This window comes from Pagrus pagrus, assembly GCF_965226575.1.
Source record: "Pagrus pagrus genome assembly, chromosome: 9".
NCBI lineage: Eukaryota > Metazoa > Chordata > Actinopteri > Spariformes > Sparidae > Pagrus > Pagrus pagrus.
Genome location: NC_140193.1, coordinates 5,970,909 through 5,993,553, shown reverse-complemented (window position 1 = coordinate 5,993,553; position 22,645 = coordinate 5,970,909). Strand labels below are relative to the sequence as shown.

General features: G+C 42.3%; 2 protein-coding genes across 3 annotated transcripts in view; both read right to left on the bottom strand.

Moving 5' to 3' along the window:
* Positions 1-12,803, bottom strand: part of calcrla (calcitonin receptor-like a) — a 31,182-nt gene extending 18,379 nt beyond the window's left edge. The window contains exon 1 of one of the 2 annotated variants that reach the window (XM_084362996.1): positions 12,598-12,803. The gene's annotated coding sequence lies outside the window, so the exon portion shown is untranslated. The remainder of the gene's footprint in view (positions 1-12,597) is intronic. The other variant, XM_084362995.1, reaches the window with a different exon arrangement.
* A 2,140-nt stretch (positions 12,804-14,943) lies between these two features.
* tfpia (tissue factor pathway inhibitor a) overlaps positions 14,944-22,645 on the bottom strand; it is a 45,132-nt gene continuing 37,430 nt past the window's right edge. The window contains exons 4-7 of the mRNA XM_084361837.1: positions 21,949-22,026; positions 20,757-20,819; positions 16,858-17,046; positions 14,944-15,783 (exon numbers count right to left, since the gene is read on the bottom strand). Of these exons, the coding sequence (XP_084217963.1) occupies positions 15,704-15,783; positions 16,858-17,046; positions 20,757-20,819; positions 21,949-22,026 (410 nt within the window). The 3' untranslated portion in view covers positions 14,944-15,703. The remainder of the gene's footprint in view (positions 15,784-16,857; positions 17,047-20,756; positions 20,820-21,948; positions 22,027-22,645) is intronic.

The following is a 22,645-nucleotide window of genomic DNA, read 5'->3' as shown; positions in this document are numbered from 1 at the left end:
AAAGATACCTGGGAAAAAAAACCCTCCAACGGCCTATGCATCACAGCTGTTGTCTTCTCACGCCGTGCCAGAGCTCGGCCTGTTCTCCACTCCCTGTCGGTCCATGCGGAGATGTTGTGCTGTGCTGTAAACATCCTTCTGCCCCTCACAGGATGTTCGGCGCCCCATACTCCGAGTTCCGCTCAGTGGCATTCAGATGTCCATTAGGCTGCTGAGAGCCTATAACATCATTACCGCCTCTTTTCTATGGCACGATACAGGCTTAACTAGAGAGGGAAGCAGCCATGAGCCAACTGATGAAGTCCCTGCATGCAGCAGCACTGACAATCAGCATGTGAAGTGTTTGCTGTTTTTTGCTCTGCGTCTCCCTCATTATTGTTCATGTTATCAGTTCTCCTTCTCACCAGTACCACCAACACACATTTCTGCAGTTTGACGATAAGATAGATAAGGCGGTAATTTTCATATTAAGGTGGCATTAAGCATGTTTCATATGCATGGTCCATAATTTTTCAATTGTGGCACTTCAACGAGAAAAATAACCATTTAAACCCACTGAAGGAATATTTTCCCTCAGTGCAAATACTAAGAAAAGTCAATCTAAACCGATACTACACACGTCCAGCAGCATCTGGTGATCAGGCAAAAAACAAACACTGAACTGTTTGCTCGGTTCGGTTATCAGTCTTTGAAAGCCAAACACAAAACTGGTCACTGGGGTAAGTTTCTTGTGCGTGCGGTAAACAAAAGACAAGAAACTAGCCAGCACGGGAAATAGCACAGTTGTGCCTTCTGGATCTGATTACAAATGACCTGCAGTCTTATATCATCTCGATACACAGTGGGAGTCAGAGAACCTTTGGTTCTGGGTCATGTTCCAAGCACAGTTAGATTTATATAAGCATTTAAATATAGTATTTATGTTTCCAGTACAGACTGCACCTCCAGGAGAATTCAACATGGATCAGATGTATATTTCATTGTCAAATAGAAAAAGGAAATTAGTTGTCAACAATGTTAAGACAACCCATTCATCGTTTCAGTCATTTTTAAAGCAGAAATATCAAACGTGGCTCGTTCAAGTCTCTTAAATGTGACGATTTGCTGCTTTTCTTTGTCATTTTTGACAGTAAATGAAGAGTCTCTGTGTTTTTTGGACTGTTGGTTGGATGAAGGATTCAATTTGAAGGTGTCACTTTGGGCTCTGGGAGTCTGTCAGAGCCAACACCACCTTAATGCAGATGGATCTTTCTCGCCTACAATTTCTTGTTGACCAACACATGCACCAATATCAGTACAAGTTTTTAGGCAATTTACAAACAATGTCATCAGGTTTTGATCAGTATCTTATTACTGTAGGTTTAATTTAACTCACAGATATCAATATCATCATCAGCCTGAAAACTACAGTATTGGTTAGGCTGCACAAAAGACAGTCCTCACACTAGAGCTGCAACGATTAATTGATATTTATTGATATTTTTTGATATTTATTGAGTTTTTTTTCTGGTTTCCTCTATGACAGTAAACTGAATTTGACAGTTGAGGATCTCAACTCGAGCTTTCGCCTGATACTCTACAGACCAAAGAACAAATAGATGAAACATTCGACAGATTAATCGACAATGAGAATAATCGTTAGACGACCTCTGCCTCACACCGAGTTGTTCAGTTATAGTTCAGAGGTCTACAGCTGGTGGATTAAACGGGGGGCACGGGCGGTGTGGGGATAATATCCGAGATCAGATGGAGCACGGGTTCATTGCATTCCAAACAAGACCAGCATGACTGCAACATTTCTCTTTACAGTAAAGCAACTGAAAGACGTGAAATGATGTTTGGGGAAAAAAACCTATTTGTATGTTTGAAACAACTATGATCAACTGGATAAAATGTGCTGATGTCAGAATGTACACCACCCATCTGGCGGTGAATGCTCCCACTGAGACATTTCAACACTCTCTGTATATGTGTGCTGCATCCCATCACGTGGATTCCTTCCCTTTTAGCTTGGACGCTCATCGTCAACCCTACGTCGACAACATAAAGACCGCTTCTCACCTCAGGTGATAAGCATCAGATCGAATGTGCCTACACCAACCACTGTTTCTCACCATTTTACTGTATCATGATGTGTTTACTTGACACCGACAGCCCAGTTTCGCTTTACAGGCAGCAGCACGTGCAACACGTGTCCCAGGTTGGTGTCTTTATCAGACAGGCTTACGTTACCTGAAGCACAGCATTTGTTGGGAAACAGCTCGAGGAGTGCAGGTGTTAGAGAAGCACATCATCCGGATCTAACGAGCAAAACGACATATTGCGTCCAGCTGAATCGTCTGATATACACGGATACATATGTTTGCTTTTAAAATCACATCAATGCAGATACTAGAACAATATTTATAACATGTCTTTGATTCTGTCAGTGGCTGCAAATTTAAACTTTCAAGTGCCTTTACTTTATTTTAGTTTATTTTAGAAGGGATGGTGCAGATTATTTAAAGTCCCCTGGCTAATGATTTAAAAAGGCTTAATAATATAAACCTTGTGATGCTTTCTTCTGTTTTTTTTGTATTGTTTTTTTTTACTGTTTTCTTGCATGTATTAATTATTGTCTGATAAAAGCTTCCATCTGTATTTCCAGCCCGTTCTCACTCCCAGTGCATCAAATCCAGCAGCCTGGTCAGCGGCCCAACGCTTCAAAGCGTTCCTGCAGTGCAGTAGTATAACGAGCAAGAAGGTCCACGTCAGGGGGAGGTGGTCTGGGTGGTTGGTTGGGCCATGTTGTGGACTTCCCCTCCGGAGACCTGGGTTCATGTCCCGCTTGTGACCAAGAGCGACGCGACGTAACGTGAGTAAACATACATAAATGACATAACTGACATCACTTACGTTACATAATGCAGGTTTAGGGTGCTGCTGGGTATCGGTGAGAAGTTTTGAAACCGATACAGATACCTTGACTTCAATACCGGTGACTGCAAAGATATTGTTTTTCCTGCATGTCTTGAGACAGCCAATCAACAGCATGCTTATTACCTCACTGAAACTGATGAGATTAACTCCTAAGGTATTGAAATTTGGTAACGAATGACTAGACATTTTTTGATACTCGATAGTATCAAGGTAAAGAAACTACACTGCTTATTTTGAGCCATTATTTGACACAGTGGGAGTGAGAATGTGTTGGTATGTGGTCAATTTCAGTTTACAAAAATTGTGATTCTGACAAGGAAGTCTTGACCTGGCCGGGGAGGAAGGAACGGGTTCAGCCTCCAGCCAGCCTGGCCTCCTGCTGTTGTCTGTCATTTCGTGAGCACAATGAAAGCTGATGATTGAGGAGAGCGGATAGAAAAGGGTTCATGAAACAGGAAGTTCTCAGAAAAAAAAACCCCTAGCTGTCTGCAGGAGATGCTGGGCGCGGGAAAACAAGAAACAGGAGGAGAAGCTTTTAAAAACTATGTGGAAACACTCAGAGCTTCCTCTCTCAATCAACAGCACCAAATATAGCTTGTGAACATTTCTCATGGGCTCAGCTTTACATTCAGATAATCTCTCCCATGTGACTGAAAAAAAAAAAAATGTCTGAATTAGACTTTTAACATCTCAGCCAGTGATGTTACCAAGCCCAGGACATGAGAGCAGACCTCATGCAAGCCCTCCAAGTTGCCAAGGGCACCACCAGATGTCAGGGAAAACAATAACAATCCCACACAGATGTGAGGGAGGAGTCCTCCTTGTTGCATGAAAAGACCTCCTCGACGCTCAATCCACCCGCCCTGACTGATGCACGCCATATTCTTTGCATTAACATGGCAAGAGAGGGAGAGCTGTGCTCCAGTGGTCGCAGCGCAGACAACAACCCAGATGCCTAAGTATTCATGTCAGTGCATTCACGCCCTCATTGCCAGCATGCCAACGTTCTCGGGGAAACGCACACGGCTCTGCTTACAACTATGGTGCTGAAATGGGGGAAAAGACTGCATTCAAATACCAATGTAGCTCATGAAGTGAGAAAGGAGAGGCTCGTGCTCGTGCTAAATACTGTTTGGTGATGTCAGATGTACAGCCGTTCACAATGGTCATTCAAGCCCTCGAGGCAGCACGGCTAAAGGACAGATGATGCAGCGCAGTATCCTCAGGACTTATGAATATTGAAAGAATCTGTCGCACACGATCTTCTTCCAAAGCCAGTGTTCAGCGCCAGCACAGAACATACTGTGTTCCCCTTTTTAAAGCGAGACAGATAGGAAACGTGTGGGGGCGGGTCGGTGGATGGAAGTGCAGTGCGACCAATGGAGCTCTCCTTCCTTTGGACACCAATCATTAATATGATAATTATATTTCAAACAGTACAGGCAGTTCTTTCCATAACATTAATCATGCCTTAATCATACGTTATCTGATTTGCACTGGTACGGTATTGTAGGGAGTATAATTTAGGGTAAATGCAGGCAAACTGTGGTTCAGAATCATCAAAGATTAAAGCTCTGTCTGGCAAAAAGTTGAAACAATGAATACAAAAGCAATCCATCTGAAATATCTCACTCTGTATGAATCCGCCTGGATCTGCGTGCCTGCCTTTGCCGTTAACTTTAAAGCTGCAGTCACGTGTTTTTTGGCCACTTGGGAACAATGTTGACATGTTGTCATCTCAAGTTGGTGTGAAAGTTAATGTCCTGGCAAACAGCTTTCAGTTACCACATCGAGCAGACACAGAGCAACACCAGCATTCATCTGGAGTCTGCTTCATGAATCAAACACTCACTTTACTTTTGATTCTGATGTCTGACAGAAAATATCTGGCTGCTAAAAACTCCACTATGCTCACGAGCCAGTCGCTGTTTTTGTCAGTCTGATGTTTAACGCTGGTCAGGCAGCAAACGGTGTGTTCACAGTGAGCTGCCTGCTGCAACTGGAAATAAGGTTGTTGAGAGCAGAATTCGCAAGCCGAAATCAAAACAATGAGCTGAAAGATGCTAAAATGTTGATCATTATATGTGGGTTCATCACTACCAGCAATATCTTTCTCATGACCAGCTTCACTTGAGCTTTAAAACTGCAACTAATGATTGTTATGTCAAAAAAAAAAGGGGAAATACGCTCAACAGAATTTCCCAGAGTCCAGAGTGACATCTTCAATTTACTTCCTTTCGCCCAACCCACACTCCAAAACCCAAAGACTCTTCATTTATAACATAAATGACAAAAAATGCAGCAAACATTTGACATTTTTGTTTTAAAAATGACTGAAACAATTAACCGATTACCGAGGAAGTTGTATTTCAAATCGACTAATCAGTTAATTTAATAACCGTTGCAGCTCTATTTCCAACTACCATCAACTTGAATGGATCAGAATACATTACTCCTAAACCTTTATGAAGTCTCTTGCAATTCGCCATTTCATAAAAGCTGATTAATATGTCTAAAGTATTTTGGCAAGTTACAGTGAGAGCTTTTTCCATAAGGAGTCTCTGGGAAATCAGGGAAATACTGAATGAGAGGAAAAAAATGTTTTGAATGGGTCAAAACAGCTAAAAAAAGACCATCACAGAGGAAAAATGTGTTCTTAATATTACTCCTGCGGCACATGAGTACAAAGTTTCATGTCCGTCCTCCAGGATGTGGTTTCACATCCTTATTAACCACATACAGTACAGCATGTACAAGACGAGCCGACACTGAAACTGCACTTTCAAGAACCCATAAACAGACTGCAACACAGGTGAGTCATGCTGCGCTGAATGTCAAGTACGTGTCAGCTTTTAAAAAGGTCTGTCAGTTTTAATGCGAGTTGTGAAAACATTATCAAGCGGCTAACAAATTACCAATGATGCCAAATATTCAGCGCCTGAACTCTACAGTCGATGCATGAGTCACAAAGCAATTTCGTGTACCGAGGGGAACGGTACTGAAAAACATCCAAACACGGCGGCATTATCAACAAGGAGCAGTGGGCACCAGTCACCGGCTCGGTGGTGGACATAAACACACTGTTATTGCATCAGGACCGCTTAACATCACAAAACCAACATCCTAAGAACTGGACACAGAATTAAATGAACACCTGCTGCGAGTTCTGATCCATCATCCGAAAATGCTCATCAAAAAGAGCCCCTGTAAAGCAAGATCTGAGCTCATAAAACAGCAGGTGGTCGGGGGGGCTCTTGTCACAGGTTTCAGATGGTAAATTAATCAGATGGTTTCATTATAAAAACAGTGTGAGGCCAGGAAGAACAACAAGTACACCTGCACTGCGTGACTGACTTGTAACGGAGTATTTTTAAGAAAAGGGTCTGAGTACTGTACTTCTTTCACCACTGGCGGTTCTGAACAAAGGTAACAAAATCTTCCAACAAGCACCTATTGAATATGGACTTAACATGTTAATTAGTGAGCATTAGAAGTGCTGGTGGGTGGATTATGGTACTGTATCTTGCAAAGAAGCTGGATTTGCAAACGTGATTATGTTATCTTATAAATCCAACATGCCAGGCTATAAGTTAAGCGCTTGTGTCTGAACCACAGTGGTTCCGACCCATCGGCATCCTGTGAGGAACAACTGGCAGCTACAGAGATGGTTTAGGTTTGACGACCTGCTAGAGAAACGACAGTGGCTTCCTCTTCAAGAGGTGAACACAGATGCTGCTATAGCATCAGCTAAATCAGAAATGGAGTATATTCCAGTGAAAGAAAGGCAAAGAACAGCACTGAAAGCTTTTCTTGGTGGAAGAATGTTTTAGCTCTTCTACAGTGAGAATTTATAGTAGCACTATCCAACAATAGACGATGAGAGACGGATGGTTCGTCCAATCACCTGCCGAATACTTTTTGAGTGTGCGCTCTTTTCCGAACAGTTTCAATGGGCGCCAACCATCCGACACAAAAGATTATGTGGTACTAAGTAGCTGTTTTTCCATTTTCAGTCTTAATGCTACACTAAGCTAATGGTCTCCTCGGCTGCACATACGTAACGTACAGACATGAGACTGGTATAGATCTTATCTTATTATCTGTATTTCCCAAAATCAAGTGTTCCTGAGCCCATGTAGTAATATCATTTATACAATCATGTGTTTCACAAAGCCTTACAAGGCTTTTTTTTAAGAATCGGCGCTGTCTTTACCCTACAGACATGTGAGTGACATGACTCTTGTGTATTTCCCATAATGTCAAACTACTTGTAAAACGGGATACACTACACTACAAACACTACAAGTCTTACCGTTGAGAAGGGATCCGTTTCCAGAGGCATCTAGTCTACGCAAAGGAAAAAATAGCACAAATACCGATATAAAAATACACTGCTTAAAAATAAAACGGGCTCCTCTGTGCATTGCACCTGCATAGCTGCCTGTTATTCTCCTTGGTGTCAATGCAAATGTTTTGATGCAGCTTCAGCTTCTGGGCTGTTTTTAAATAGCCTAACCTGCTGAGCATGTGCTCACTACTTAACCTGAGGCATACAGTAGAGTCTGGTGGGAAAGTGTGGCTAATTCTGCCAATTCTTTCCACTACATGGAGCCCAATTTTTTACAGGTCACTCGACTTTCCCTGTCAAGTGCATTAAGTGCACTGACGGGCTGACAGCTTCACACAACAGCAGCTTAGGCTTTCAGAACAGGGGTTTTTTTTTTTGTTCCTTTTCTGTGTGATATTTCCTAACTGAGTTGCTGCTTTTTCACAGATTTTTAGTTTCATGGCTGTGTTTGTTGCAGCGATTAGCAGTCATTACCCTGGCATACAGCCGGAAGGGGATTATCTGGCCAAAAAACTGCCCAGAGAGTTTAAATGGGTGTTCTTTCAGATTTTATCCGGGTATGGGGGAAATGTTTCTTCATATCGGAGGATTTCATCAACAACGCTTCAACTCAATTATCAGCTGTTTCTTCCGCTGGCCGTGGACACATTATGAACCTGGAAAGATGCCCGGTTGGGATCTCTTTCTGCAGGCGAGTCAAGCACCGTGCACTAATCCTCCAATTGTCAGTGTCATTCTATCCATCCGAACATTTCCAAAGCTCCACGCTCACATTGTGTGTTGGCAAGAAAGGAAATTCCCAGATTCCCAAGGTAAGATACTTGACATACTTTGATTAAGACGTTGAAAAAAGCAACAACAACATGGAAGAGCAGTCAAACGAAGAGCTGTAAAAGTCCAGTGAAATAAAATATATTCTCGATAGCATCTCTTTCTTTTCTATTTCATAATCTAGCCACACAGCAAGGTCCTGTGAGTGGTTCCCTATCGGTATTGCCACGGCAAAAATAAACCTGGCCCTCGGTCAAATTCACTTTTAAAAACAGCCCCAAGGATGTCAAGGAATATCCTCCATGTGCCTGCTGTGGGCCCTAGACTTGACCTCCAAGGGAGCTATTCACGTCATTACTAACTGGCTCAGGTTTCTCTGTATGCCTGGGGATGGTGTGACAAAACCATTTAACTCTGTACATGAGTGAGCTGCTATGAATATTGAGTATGCGGCTCTTAGCTATCAAATACTGTATAAGAGGTATTGGGAAAATCTGAATCGGACAAGCTTATAAATTTGCAAAAATAACCTTCTGCTGGAGCTTTTTGGTTTAACTAAAATAACAAGAGCCCCCCCCCCAAGCTAGTCCATGTTTTGTTTTCATCAAGGTCAGTCTATGAGCTGTGGTTATGACTAATATTAAGAGCACGGAGAATAATAAACTGTAATTTGGGACTTTTATTAACCTTGCAATCCAATTAATTGCAATAATGTTGAGTGTTTTTTGGCGAAGCTTACGGCAGTCTGGGTTTGACAATAATAATAGTCACATTTTCACAGTAGAGTAAGTTAGCTAATTGGGGATCCAACAGAAAAATGTCTTGCTCGTAGCCGCAGATAACGCACGGTGGATGAGAGGTCCGGAGCAGCGTATACTGGCTGGAAAGGGGAGCCTTTCAATAGCGATTTGGCATTTGAATGTGTCAGTGTGTTGCAAGAATTAGAAAAAGAGGCACTGCAGGTTCACCTTTGGAAGACAAACAGGCTGACAAACACAGCCTCCCAGGGACCATTTCCTCTATTCCATATGCCAGAAGCCCCCTCCCACACAGTAAATCAGGAAGCCTGCGTGTCACCGACGGTTTGTTTAGCTCGCACAAACATGGAACACCCTTAGAAACCGCACAGCCTCTGTCCGCTGTCCTCTATCTGCAGCCCACGCTGCCAGCCACTGCGCTCAGACAAAAGCTCGCAGATGCTTGCCTCTGAAGACATTCGCCCGTGACAGGTCTCGTCCGGCACCATGTGGGCTGAAATGAAACTGGGGAGGAAGAAAAATGACCCCTCCATAATGTATGAGCGGAAAAATTACCTCGAAAGGTCTCACATCCCGGAAACTGAATCCAGAACCTTGAGGGGAGCGCTGTGAGACCGGGTGCTTTCTGTGCATCACTGTGCTTTTGTGTAATATGATAAGATCAGCCCGGGGTGCACTGACAGGAAAAAACATATAATGTATACTCGGGTTGCTGATTTGATCCGAGCTGAAACACAATGAAGGTTCAGCCCGAATGAGTTTGAAGGACAGTAAAAGATGCTGAAAGAGGATGAAATTGGCTCACGCATCCTTTAATAAAAACATGCGAGCGCTCTCGCAGTGTCCACAACAGGACAAGGAACATAGGAGGTAAATCAATAAGAAGCAGGGTGCAGGAGCCAAGTGTGCCACGATGATTTATGAGGGGTGAAGTTTCATGAGCATCGTCATTACTCTTGCGCCCGTGAATCGGCCAGCCTTTGCTCTCATCAGAGCTGGTTGCCAGCAGTGTTTGTAGGATCATGGATCAGTTAAACACGCATGTAATCACCGCGCAGCCATTTTAATATCACAACAACTGCTGCTAAATGAAAGGTAGGAGAGAAAATCACACCTTTCCTGCAGAAACACGATTCTAAATTCAACCCCTCATTAAAACACAGAGCTACTGTACAGCAGTGTCAGCCACAGTTTGAATGAGATTCCACCGGCACAACCTTCTAGATGCCATTGCTTCAGGAATACATCCATCAGACCCATGGAGATGGCGAGGGCTTTGGGAGCTATGCTGCCAAGACCTTTTGTCTCACCCACGTTTAATAGCCGTTTTCTGGGCACTGGCAGTAAACACTCTGCAGGGTAGTTTGGGGGTTGAATCTGATGGGTTGCATGACGTCGCCCACTTCACAATCAGCTCATGTATAATTTGTGTAAGCCCCGGCCGTTGGGAGATGTCAGAGAAAAAAAAAAGGCCTCACAGACTCATCAGACGGCGCTGCCAACTGGCAGCTTCAACACCATCGCAGTCCAAAGCGCCCTGATGACGGACAGTGACGTGAAAACTGTTTGACTCGGCTTACTTTTTTGTTTTTTCTGAACATGTGTGACAATTTCCAAAGTCATGATCAAGTAGATGGTGAATTTAATGATTCACAGTTATTCACTTCCAACATGTCTTGTCAGTGAAGTGGCATGAGATTCGTACTGCAGAGAAAAGTGAAATGCAAGTCTCTGGAAAACCACGGATATGTTGAAACTTGTACATTTCTTTATTCTGCAACTTGTTGCTTCTTTTCGGTTCAGTCATTCACTTTATCTTGTGAAAACGCTGTGTGGTTGGATTGAGCCATAAACACCACTTTGTTAGGGTTAGGAAACGATCATGTTTTGGCTTGAAGTACCTGTTTTGCACGCCAAAAACAGCTGTAGACATTACAAGGTCTCCTTAAAAAAAATAATCTGGTTTTGTTGCTACAAACACAGCCGTGGATGTCCCAACTTCCTGTCCCAAATATCTGTTTTTTGTCACCACAAACACAGCTGGAAATTGTCCCAAGATTCAACATGTGAGCACACCACTGGCTATTTTTGTGAGAAACACTGCGGCCCATTTGTGGAAAAACATGAATCAGAGCTAAATGAATGACAGTTGTGGGGCTGTTTTGCTTTGTTGCCAGGCTACTGTCAATCAAATCGGATCGAACCACACCCACACAGTCATGATGAGTGAAACCAATGTTTTTTTAACAAGAAAGAGAAGAAAACTTTAGACTTGATGGTCGTCAATAAGAGTACAAAGAAACCAAGTTTGCAGCATCTTTAACCAGTCAGGTCCAACAGTTGCCTTTTCCTTTCAAAATATTTTAAAATGGCCCAAATCTTTCTTTATCTAACTGGATTTAGTTCCCTAAACTCAACATACATGTTATTTCTTTTGTTGCAAGGGCAGATATTGCAGGAGAAGAAAAAAAACAACTTTTTAAAGGTTATTTCTTCTTTTAAACATGCAAAACGATTCAGAACAAAGTCTAAAGGAACAGCAGCATATAAAAACAGGACACAAAAAAAACCTGTTGACTTTTAAATTGACTCTTGATTGCTGTGTTTTCCTTTTCAACATAATGGGCTGAATCAAACTGTAATTACTACACATAATAGGCTGTCTGGGAACACTTTCATCGCTGCACAATCCAGGAGAAATCAACAGCTTGCTGCACAAATTTCTATCAGCGGTGACGCGTTGACGGAACAAGTCCACAACTCCGCCACCTCCCTCACAGTGACACCAGTGCGTCTTTCTTCAGCCTGGCATCCTGTGCCAACTGTGGCCACCGCTATCACATCCTCCTCCTACGCATCATAATCATCACCACCATCATCACCATCATCATCATCCTTTTCTCCTTTCACCGTCCAGCCCACAAACTTCCAGCACGTCCAAATCTGCCGCTTATGTAACCATGCAGATGATTTTAGCGAGCAGTGACCACCGCGGACATCAAACCCGTCCGCTGAGCGGAGCTGGATTATTGTTTCCTGCCTGTGATTGATCCCTTTAAACACTTTAATGGTGATTATTCCGTCTATACAATGGATGTGTGGCCGGTTTGTGCGTGAGCAAATCCGTGCCACCACAGCCGTGTCAGCCATGCAGTGCGAGCCGATGTAACAAATCGATCCTTGAAGTTCACCTATTAACAATGCCACTGCCAAAAAAAAACCCCGCTGCGTAATTTTTATCCCGTTTTAACGGCTTTTACGCATTACGCATAAAGCATGATCCTCCTGTAGGCTCCAGTGGAGTGAACTCTCGACGTCCAACCTCGCACATCGTGGGAAAAAAAGCACAATTAAGCTGGTAAAGGTGAGTGCACGTATCTCACGAGAGGTATGGATTATGTATTGGGTATAAATGTTAGAGCACGACGCGCACGGATGGCCTAATTGTGTCCAAAACCTCCAATAAAGGCAGCTGCTCCACTATATTCTATCACATCCATGTTTTTTCACTTGACAGAAGGACAATGCAGATTAACTGGACCCCAGTTGTGGATGCTCGTGCAATATATTCATAATGGATTCAGGGCATGACAGCAGCAGATCCCGTTAATGCACGTGTCTCGACTCTGTAATCCAGAGGAGAATCCGCACACACAGTTGGAAAATGACCTCGATAAACACAAAGCGATGAACAAAAACGCATCAGCAGCTCTGCATTCATTCTACACGACATTACCGCAGCTCAGACAACATGGAAGTAACACACACACACACACACACACACGCATAGCACACACTCACACTCGTGTCGGCGCGTCCTACCGGAGAATAAAATCCAACAGCAGCGCAGAGGTTTGAACCGGAGCTCACGCACACACACGCACACACACGGTCCAAGGCAATCCCCAAAGTGTCTTCAGTCCTCGGCGCGGAGCAACCAAACGCAGCGGATCTCCGGCTCTCAATGTGCGCAGCTGAAGCGGCTGTCAGGTTGACGTTGGAAGGCAACCCACTACTTCCTGTTACATCATCACACTGTAGCCCACAGCTGAGGAGCTGCGAGCCGCGGCGAGTTATTCACAGTGCAGGGATGGATCGACGCTGAACTCCCACTCTCTGATGCACACTTGTACACTTTGAGTCGTTGCACTGTGCTTCATGCAGTCAGGAAAATGCCCTTTGTCGTTTTGCCCTACACAGTCTGCACAGCTTCCATGCAGCTGGTAGGGATGAAGCGTCTCACCAAGAGGATACATTTTTCCATGATCTTGTCATTTTTCCAGCTGCTGGCCCACATTATTAGTCCTGTAATGGGTGATGGAGAAAAACAGGGCCGTAGACAGAATTTATGTTTGAGCCCCCCCCAACACACCACCTTAGGACAACAATAAGACTTTTAGTTTTGGGATTTTTGGCCCCCAGCAGGAGCGCCTGGCTTTGAAGTCAACTTTTGTAGTGGACGTTACGTTAAAACCTGGACACAGCCATGGAGAGAGAGCGCCGTTCATTGTTGGTGGCACATGAAACCAAAATGTCTCGATTTCCCGGCGATAAAAATACCCCGATCTTCTGTGTTGTGGGGCCCAAAGAGCGTTCGCACTGGAGACTTCCGCCCACCGAGCCAACTATCAATCAATCAATCAACTTTATTTATATAGCACATTTTTAAAAACTACAAGGGTAGCCAAAGTGCTGCACATAGAGACATAAAATAATTTAAAAGTTAAGTTAGAAGCACAGAAAAGACAAACATGAAACATGAAAAGAAACACGTAAAAAAATAAAAATAAAAATAAAATAAAAAACAAACAAGACTAACTTGAATGGGGATAAAATTATTTAAGGACAATGCAAAACCGAGTCAGTTTGCGGGGGATGTGACGCTCAAAAAAATGTATCCACCGTTTTACAGACCCTTCTTTCACAGTGTTAGCTCATGGGAAAAAGTCTCTTTGGGCCCCAGTTCATCACGAGACAATGTAATTACACAGTTTGGCCACTAGGAAAACTGCCTTCAAAGCCTGGTGCTGTTCCCGGGACTTGGGCCAAACCGTGTAATTGCAACGGCACATGATGCTCTATCACAATCTGAGCTATTCAGTCCAATAACATTTGGAAACTCTGGAAGAGCCGCAAGATTAAATCATTTTATTTCTATTCAAGTTAGCTGGGCGCTAATTAGCTGGCGGAAGTCTCCAGTGCAGACGCTCTGGAACAACAATAGCAGAGTCGTATTTCTCTCCAGCTGATGACTGTGTCCATATACACCCTCCTTTTAACCACCATCATCTCCTGAGGGAAGTATGTGGCTGCTAAACGCTCCACCATGTCCAGATGTTAACTTTGTCTGTCTGCTGTACGCTGCCAGATCTTCTTCACTGAGAGCAGCTTCCTGCAGCAGAACAAAGCTGTGGTCCAGAAAAAACAAAACAATGAGCCGAGAGACACTTTAAATGTCTACTCATTCGACATGTCATGATTCTCTGTAGGTTTGTGACACCTTTCACATCGCACATGATGTTGATAGGAGATACTGACAGTTGCAGCTTTCATTGTTCTTATTGTATTGTTTGCCGTTTATTTACCACCGTGAGGATCTGAACGCTACTGAAAAGACTTCTCCATACAGCCAGAAGTTGAATGGCAGGGGAAGGCTGAATCACTTACTTTTTGAAATGTATCAGATGGATGTAATTCATATTTCAGTACATCGAGTCGCTGGAAACACACACTGAGGGTATGTCCTCAGTGTAACTGCACAGATACGTTTACGGGACGCTTGACACAGTTGCGTTTCATTTATTGACATTTTAACAAATTAATATTAACAAAAATTGTTTATCTTGTTGTCATTTTCATTGATTGTTGTTGTGAAGCTGCTCAGCTGTCTCACCACGGCTGGAGGAGGGGCTCAGTCCAGCGTGGGCTGTGTTTGATGCATTGCTGACCAGTTCTCGTGTGATGAAAAAGTAATGAAAATGCTTTAAATAATTCATACAGCCTATAGAAACTATGAGATCGCTCTTATCATATAATTCCAATGTGTTTTACTGTCTTTTTTTTCTTTCTTTGTTGTGCTTTTTTCCCTGGAAAAACCTTGAACTTGTCTCAAAGACCGGTGGGAAATAAAAACCAGAGGAAAGAGAAGAATATCATTGAAGTTTATTATATAAACTCCTACAGTCCAGTACATTACAGCCATGGTTATAAAACAAGACAGTAAAGCTGATACTGAGCAGCCGAGCAGGACGAACGCTGACAAACTCTTTCTTTACACAACACTGCCTCCTGCTGTCCCTCCTCACTAACAACACCCGCAGGGCTGCAACTGTGATTTTACACAAACGGCACAACATTGATTAAAATAAAAACAAGTGTTCATGTTTAAATCTGACAAAAATAAATCAGTCGTTGTCTTGTTCACATTGATTTTACAGCTGTGAGGTCATCTTGATTAATGTTAGCTGGAGAAGATTCTGCATTCTGTCGTCGGTGAGCCGAGAATAAGGCTCGTCCACCGGTTTAATCTGCTAATGCCATTGTTCACATTGATTAACAACAGTGGAGCTGCACCAGAATCATTGTAGAGAAGCATCAGTTACTGTACACACACACACAGGGTAAATATGACGCACAAGCATTTATCTAGCTTTGGTGTTTCCCATAAGAAATTACAGTGAAATGTTCACACGCAGCAGCATCAGTGTGAAGATGTGCTGTGTGAGACATCATCAGCAAAACAATGTGTTTTTTGTCAGTGAGATATATTGAAATAACGTGATTATAATTGCTTTCAGTCACAACAGAGCTAATTCAGGTACACTTAAAGTGATTGTTTTTACAAGTACACAAGCGCTACAGTAGATATGAGTTGAGCTTAAAAATAAAAATATGGACATAAATACATTCATCTCCACTGATCTGACGCCGCGCCGACGATGTTGTCGATGTTTTTCTTCCTTATTCGGATCATCCTCTTCCCGTGAGCTGCAACACAACAGAGCGACAGTTTTAAAGCTACAATTAAAATAACTTTGCTTTTGGTAAACAAAATGATCACACCTGACTATACACGCACGTTACTCTCTACAAGTACCAGAGCAGTCACCAAAATAAAATGTCGGCAGTTTATGTTTCTGCAAAACACGGATATGTGACATTCACATTACATGTTTGTGTGCTGACTTTCACTTAAGGAGGTGTAAGTGCTGGTGGTGGTGTTACAGCGAGACGACACGGCTGCCAAGCCAGAGGTCACTGTTCAAGGCTGCATTTCAACATTTGTAAGTTTAAAACCACTTTTCAGTGAGACACGGGAAATTGTCCAGGCATATTTTGTGGCAAGAAAACCAGGTATTTTATGCCAAAACCAGCCTGTTCTCACCCCCAATGCGTAAAGAACGGCTGCCTGGTCATTAGCCCAACACTCTAGTGTCCATCCAGGGTTACTTCCTGAAGCACCGCTCTAGTGTAGTAGTAAAGAGCAAGAACGTCTGGGTCAGGGGGTACTCGGAGTGGTTAGGTGGGTCATTCAAAGACCAGATCCTGTTTGTGACCAAGAGCCAGAGTGATTTGTTTTTAATTTATGTCAGTGAATTATGTAAATGAGGTAACTGATGTCACATACGTCACTTACGAAACTTTCATTAGTTAGTTTCCTCATTGTTACCAAGTATTTTTCTGCCTAACCCTAACCTACCCAGTCCAAAAGTCACATGCCGTACAATATTTCATACTGTGTGAACTGTTGAACAGCGTGCTTTATTTTGAAAGTATAACTAGACCTTGAAGATTGCATTTTGTTGCTTACTTGAACCATGGAGCCTTTATTTTGAAAGTCTAAGCGGATGTTGCATGTAAGTTATTGGTAACTTGACTGTGGAGACTCTGGTAGGTGAAGCTTTATAGTTTGAAGCTTCAGGACCACTGACCTGAACATGATCTTTTCTAACCCTAACCAAGTGGCTCTTGTGCTTAAACCTGGCTGGTTGATAAGTTCAGGGAGGTCATAACGTAACATTTAAAATGTAACTTGATTTGAAATGAGTATCATAACCATACCCTTTCTCCGTCTAATGCACTTCATGATGCAATCCCTCCGCTGTGTGAAGTTGTTGTCGTTGCCTCCGCAGCCGCTGTAGGAAAACACCTGGCATCTCTTGGTCTTGGGGTTGAATGCGAACCTCCTCTCTTCACCCTGACATGTTCCCCGGTCCACAGGACTGAAGCACAGATTGGTAGGATTGAACTCTGTAAAACACAGTTAGATTCAATATCAATCAGTGTTAAAACAATTAGCCTAGACCCACAATGATGTACAGGATCCTTTAAACCCATCCTTTAAGTGATGTTTCCATTTCAGAGGATGATACAGCAAAAAAAGAAAATAGATTTATATTGTTCGTTTATATGTTCTTAGCTTTTAACTCCACATGGGTTCATATCCTCATACGGTTATACTTCAGTCCGACTACGGAATAGATTGCGTCCAGTGTCTGCAGGCTATCCGCACTTAAATTGACAGATTTGAAGAAGAGAGAGTTGTTATCGCAGCCTCCCACGGGGCCCTGCGAGCTACCCGCTTTGATTTATTCCGCAGCTTTCTTCATGGAGAGAAACGCGGCCGTGCAGTCGAGTCGGAGGGAAAGAGCTTGTTAGCGATCATGACTGATCTTTCCCACACTGATTTCAAACAGCATGACTCCAATATTTCCCTCATTATTACTTCATTTGTTGGGGGTCGACTGGGACAAAGGGACGGATTAAATGTGACGAAGCTGTCGATGAATACTGATAGGGTTGATTTTATTGACATCAATAGTGACATTTTTTACACAAACTTTTATCCATACTTATTTTCACTGTTAACAAACAATTCAATGCTTTATAAACCATTTACTGGGCAACTGTTCATTGTGAAGTTGCAGCTGAGGTTTATAATAATTAACGAATAACGTGTCGCTCATCTGTAATTATCTGGATGGCCGTTGTAAAGCGGTATCTGATCTTTATGAACATCAACAATCGCTTAATAAATGGTTTATAAAGCATTTTATTAACAGTGAAATAGCTACTCATTAAAGTTTAACAACCCTATAAATGTACCATTTATCAGTGATGGTTATTAAAGGTGTTACTGATGATCTTATAGACCATGATGCATTGCTGTAGATTAAACGAGTTAACAGTATATAAAGTAGTTAAACATCTACAGCAGTAAAATGACACAGACATTAATGCAGCAGGAATATTAATCAATCAGACATCAGATATAGTAAAACACTGACAGGGAACATCTTACTGCACAGTGAGGAGTTTTCATACTGTAAGTGCTGATAATACCTATATTTTTACATTTTCCAAGTAAGGTTTTGAATGCAGGTCTTACTCGTACTGTAGTTGAGTATTTTCACAATATGGTATTAGTACTCTTACTGAAGTATCCACCATTAACTCATTGCTGTGTTATTGTGTGCACTGTGTGCATGTTTGGGTTTATGCTCCTCTATCCACACACATCACAGCACCGCCCACTGAATCTCTACGTGTACATCATCATACAACCACAAGATGTCAGTCTTTGGTTTCTGTTTTGCAACATAAGCTCGGTACAATGAAGCACGCCAATCTAAAAAAATGCTTCTGTGACTTTCCAAATTCTCCCATCATCAGTGAAAGCCGTTTATCACCTGGTATTTATATCTAACATGAATCATTACTATACATCCTCCTCAAAATCTGTCTAATTTCAGATCTGAATAATTGATTGTTGCTCTAAGGAGTTTCACTTCGATGCCACTAAGAGATATTGATGCCATATGCTGTAGATCTAATCGCTGAAATACATTTTAAAGAAGCAGATTTACGAGAAGGCGGTGCCAGTGTGGTTCACTCATCCTGAATCTTTCCCTCTTCTGTATTTTCTGACAAGAGTGAAATTGAATTCTTGAAATTATAACTCCTTGAATGAGTATAGGGAAGCAGGCCAGGGTCTCCCTGTGCTCTCCAACTGCAGCACAAAAGAGCCTCGGTACACGACAACCGTGATATATGCCCCCCCTCGCTCCTAACACACATAAAATTAGTAATTGGGAATACGTGGCGAATGGGCCGTGAGAAGGAGCCACTGATACACTCGGTTTCTGTACTTCCACAACAGAAGCAATCTTGCAAGCTGTCCAGCGTCGATGCATCACTGCACCTCGGACGTTGTATTTCATTTTATTACAGTTACATTATTGGCAGCTTACACAGATTTAATAAATGAACTGGATTTGCTTACTTTGAGGTTTAAGCGGAATTCATAATTCAGCGTGCACTGGTCTCCACTCTGAGGACAGGCTGATTGATTTAATTACAACAGTTAATCTATCCCAAATGTCTGGGGCTCTGTGATGTCTGCGATGAATTAACTTCCTCTGGCTTTGTGCCTCGCTGTCTGCATTTATGTGAGCTGTTTTCTCATCTTGAAAGAGAATAAAAATATTAGTGGCAATTTATTTTCCACACTGATGAAGATTTCTGAACTAAGCGATCTGTGATGTTGTTGTTCAGACTGAAAAAGTTCCTTTTATAGTTTGTTCAGACGGATAGCAAAGCTCATTTTCGTCTTGCATCATCATCATAGGACTGTTTGTACTGTCTGTGATTCATTGCCCGAAGCAGCTAACGTTCCAACTGTACAGATGTTAGCTGTGAGCTAGCAAGTGCTATACGCACCGACCCTGTGTGTGGCCAGTGTGGCGGCTCAGGGAATGGGAATGTGAGATCATCAACAGCGAATCACCCATCTGGCTCGTTAGTCGCCAGGATAAAATGATGGCAGTTAACGTTTCTATAAACCACTGATTTGTTTACATGTGCATGTGTCATAGTCTACATAACATATTGACATTTCAACAATTCGTGTCATATCACGTTCGCATTACATGTTTAGGACCTCACTGTTATATCAGGAGGTGGAGGCAATGGTGGTGTTTGAGACTGAGTTTCATTTGTAAGTGAAATAACTAGGAGTTTTCCGATGATAGACCACGATGTTTAAAGATTTGTCACGAGGGATATTTTTAAGGAAACCTCAGGAAAATGTCAAGCCGAGTTCGTGGGCGACAAAAGCTGCACATTTTTGACGGGAGTTTGGGATATTTCAGCTGTGTTTGTAGTTTTTGACGAGACCTCGGGACCAGCCATGTTTTTTTGTGACCAAAGCCGTAATTTTTAAGCCATGATATGTTCTTTTCCTAAGCTTAACCAGGTTGGTTTTTGTGCCTAAACCTAACCTAATCATAAGCACAGTGTTGTCATGAGATAACATTAGAAATCTCAGGAAACGCATAACAAAAAAACCTGTAGCATGGACTCCCCTACTCCACCTCTCGACCCCTCAGATCTGCTGAGCCCTGCTCTCCATTCCTTGCATCAAGCTAAAATCCAAAAGTGATTTTATATTTTTATTTTCAGTTATTGGCCCTAAGCTGTGGAACAGTTTCCCACAAACAACTCAATCACCCCCCTTTATATACTTTCAAAACCCGACTAAAAACCCATCTTTTGTCCCTGTAGATGACACAGTAGTCATCATGAAGATGCTTCAGCACTCTTTGGTTTTTATAGGTAGATAATACATGACAGCTGGGTTCGCTATCCTCCGAAAAGCAGCAGCGCTGACCCAAAATGCACCGTGATTCCCCATTCCCTACTGATCTAAGAACACACTGAGACCTTCTGTTGTTTATGTTATTTTTCCTCCTATCTCGCCCTGTTTTCCACTTGTCTCTGTACAAGTGACACTGCATTCATAAAGCCTTGGGATATGCAAAAAAAATGTCAACTCGTGTTGTCTCAAGTGTCTCCACCTGAGAAATATGTGTTTGTTCTCGTCCGCTTGTGTTTTTCCAGTGACTTTAAATGCAATCGTGCCACATCGCTGTCTGAACACAGTGTAAGTCATAGTGTCTTACCTCTCGGTTGATTAGTGTCGTTCGTTTGCACCTGAGGTTGACTCAGGCCTACAGTCTGCTCCCCTGAGAAACAAACACATCATACACCGAGAGATCAGTCATTTCAAAGAGCACTTCAACATCTTGGTTAATGTGCTTCATTGCTTTCTTTCCCAGGGTGAAATGAAAAGATCAAAACCACTCTCATGTCTTTGTCTTAGGAACAGAACTGGAACACGGAGATGATTAGCTTAGCTTAGCATAAAAACTGACAAACTCCAGCACTTTCTCCACTGAGTTTCCTGACAATCTCACTGTCACGACAAGATTCTGGGAACTGTTTTTCTTTTTTTGACAGAGCGAGGGTATCCATTTTCTTTATGCTAAGTCTTTATGCTAAGCTAGGCTAATTGCATCCTGTCTCTTGCTTCATACTTAAAGGGACAGTTCACCCCAAAATCAAAAATGCTTATCAAGATAACCCTGCCGTTAGCAGTTTCATACACCCACCAACTGTATCATCATGCAGAAGGAAGCATGAATCTACTGATGGACGAGAACTGACCATGCTGCCGAATTTGACCAGTTTAGATTACGTGTTGCAGCTGTAGTAGATGGAAAGAAAATAGTTCATGGTTTGAGTTTTTGGGTTTTATTTTCCTCTTCCTGTCTTTGGATGTTTTCCCGCCATTTTTCTGTGTACGCCTGTGTTTCATGTGTTCATTCGCCCTTGTGTACTATTTAAGTCTGTTTTTTTCTCTTTCTCTTCGTTGGTTTGTCTGTTTTTGTCCTGCGTCTCCTGCCTTCCTGTGTCTGTTCCCCAGACCTCCAGTGTTCCCTGTGTTCTCTGATTTGTTCCCCGTGGTTTTATGTGTTGTCAAATGTATTTTTGCCACCTAGTTCTTTCGTACACATCTTTTCGGCTGATACCTCAAAAACGTGGAAACTCATGCCAAACAATCGAGATGGATAGATGGCAATACAGAGTAAAAAATGTGTATTTTTGATTTTGGGGTGAACTGTTCCTTTAACACACAAACATGGTGCACATCTTCTCATCTCCCGTTCAGAAAAACATCAAGTAATATTTCCCAAAATGTTGAACCATTAAACACAAACGTTCGATCTTATGAGTGATTTTAAAATAACAATGACGACAGAACATTAACATATGAATCAAGTACAGGTACAGTGTGGTTGCATTCTGTCTTACCAGCGACAATGGTGGGCTGCAAAGCCATGAATCTTCTAGCGGACTGTGTGTGGACCTCTGGTGCCTTCGTTGGTTTTGCTATTTTGACAAAAAGTAAACAGAAACATGAGATCAGAGCGTCTCCAGCTGTCCAAAGCACATTTTCCAACAGCCTATATTTAGAACAGATCTCATTAATCCCAGTCATCAATCATAATTAATGTCAGTTTAATTTCATTAGTATTGGACTGTAAAGGGCGTTGGTCTGCAAACAGATATAATCCAGTAATAAAAGAGGACAGAGTCATCTATCTGAAACTGTTATCCATTAATAAAAGCTTTTCCAATTGATTTTTCAGCACAACACGGGCTGTTGGCAGAATTGGTCACAGTTGAGGCACTCGCTCGTTATTTTCCTTGACAATTTCAATATCTAAATGACTTCTAAGTCCTGCCTAAGTCTAGCGTAATTGAGTGTGCTTTGGTCACTTAAAAACGATTTAAATGCTAAATCAAGGTAGAGCGTGATTTCATGGTCAACCAGAATTCATCAGAAAGTTCATTTTCGGAGCTAGAGCTATTTTTGATTTGTCGCCGGGCTGAAATGAGTTTTCATTTGTTGTGCACCAGCTGTGATCTGCTGCACCATGGCTGTCTATGAACCCAGAGTTATATAAATTACACCATGCTTTAGGTCAAAGCCGAGAAAAGTAATTAT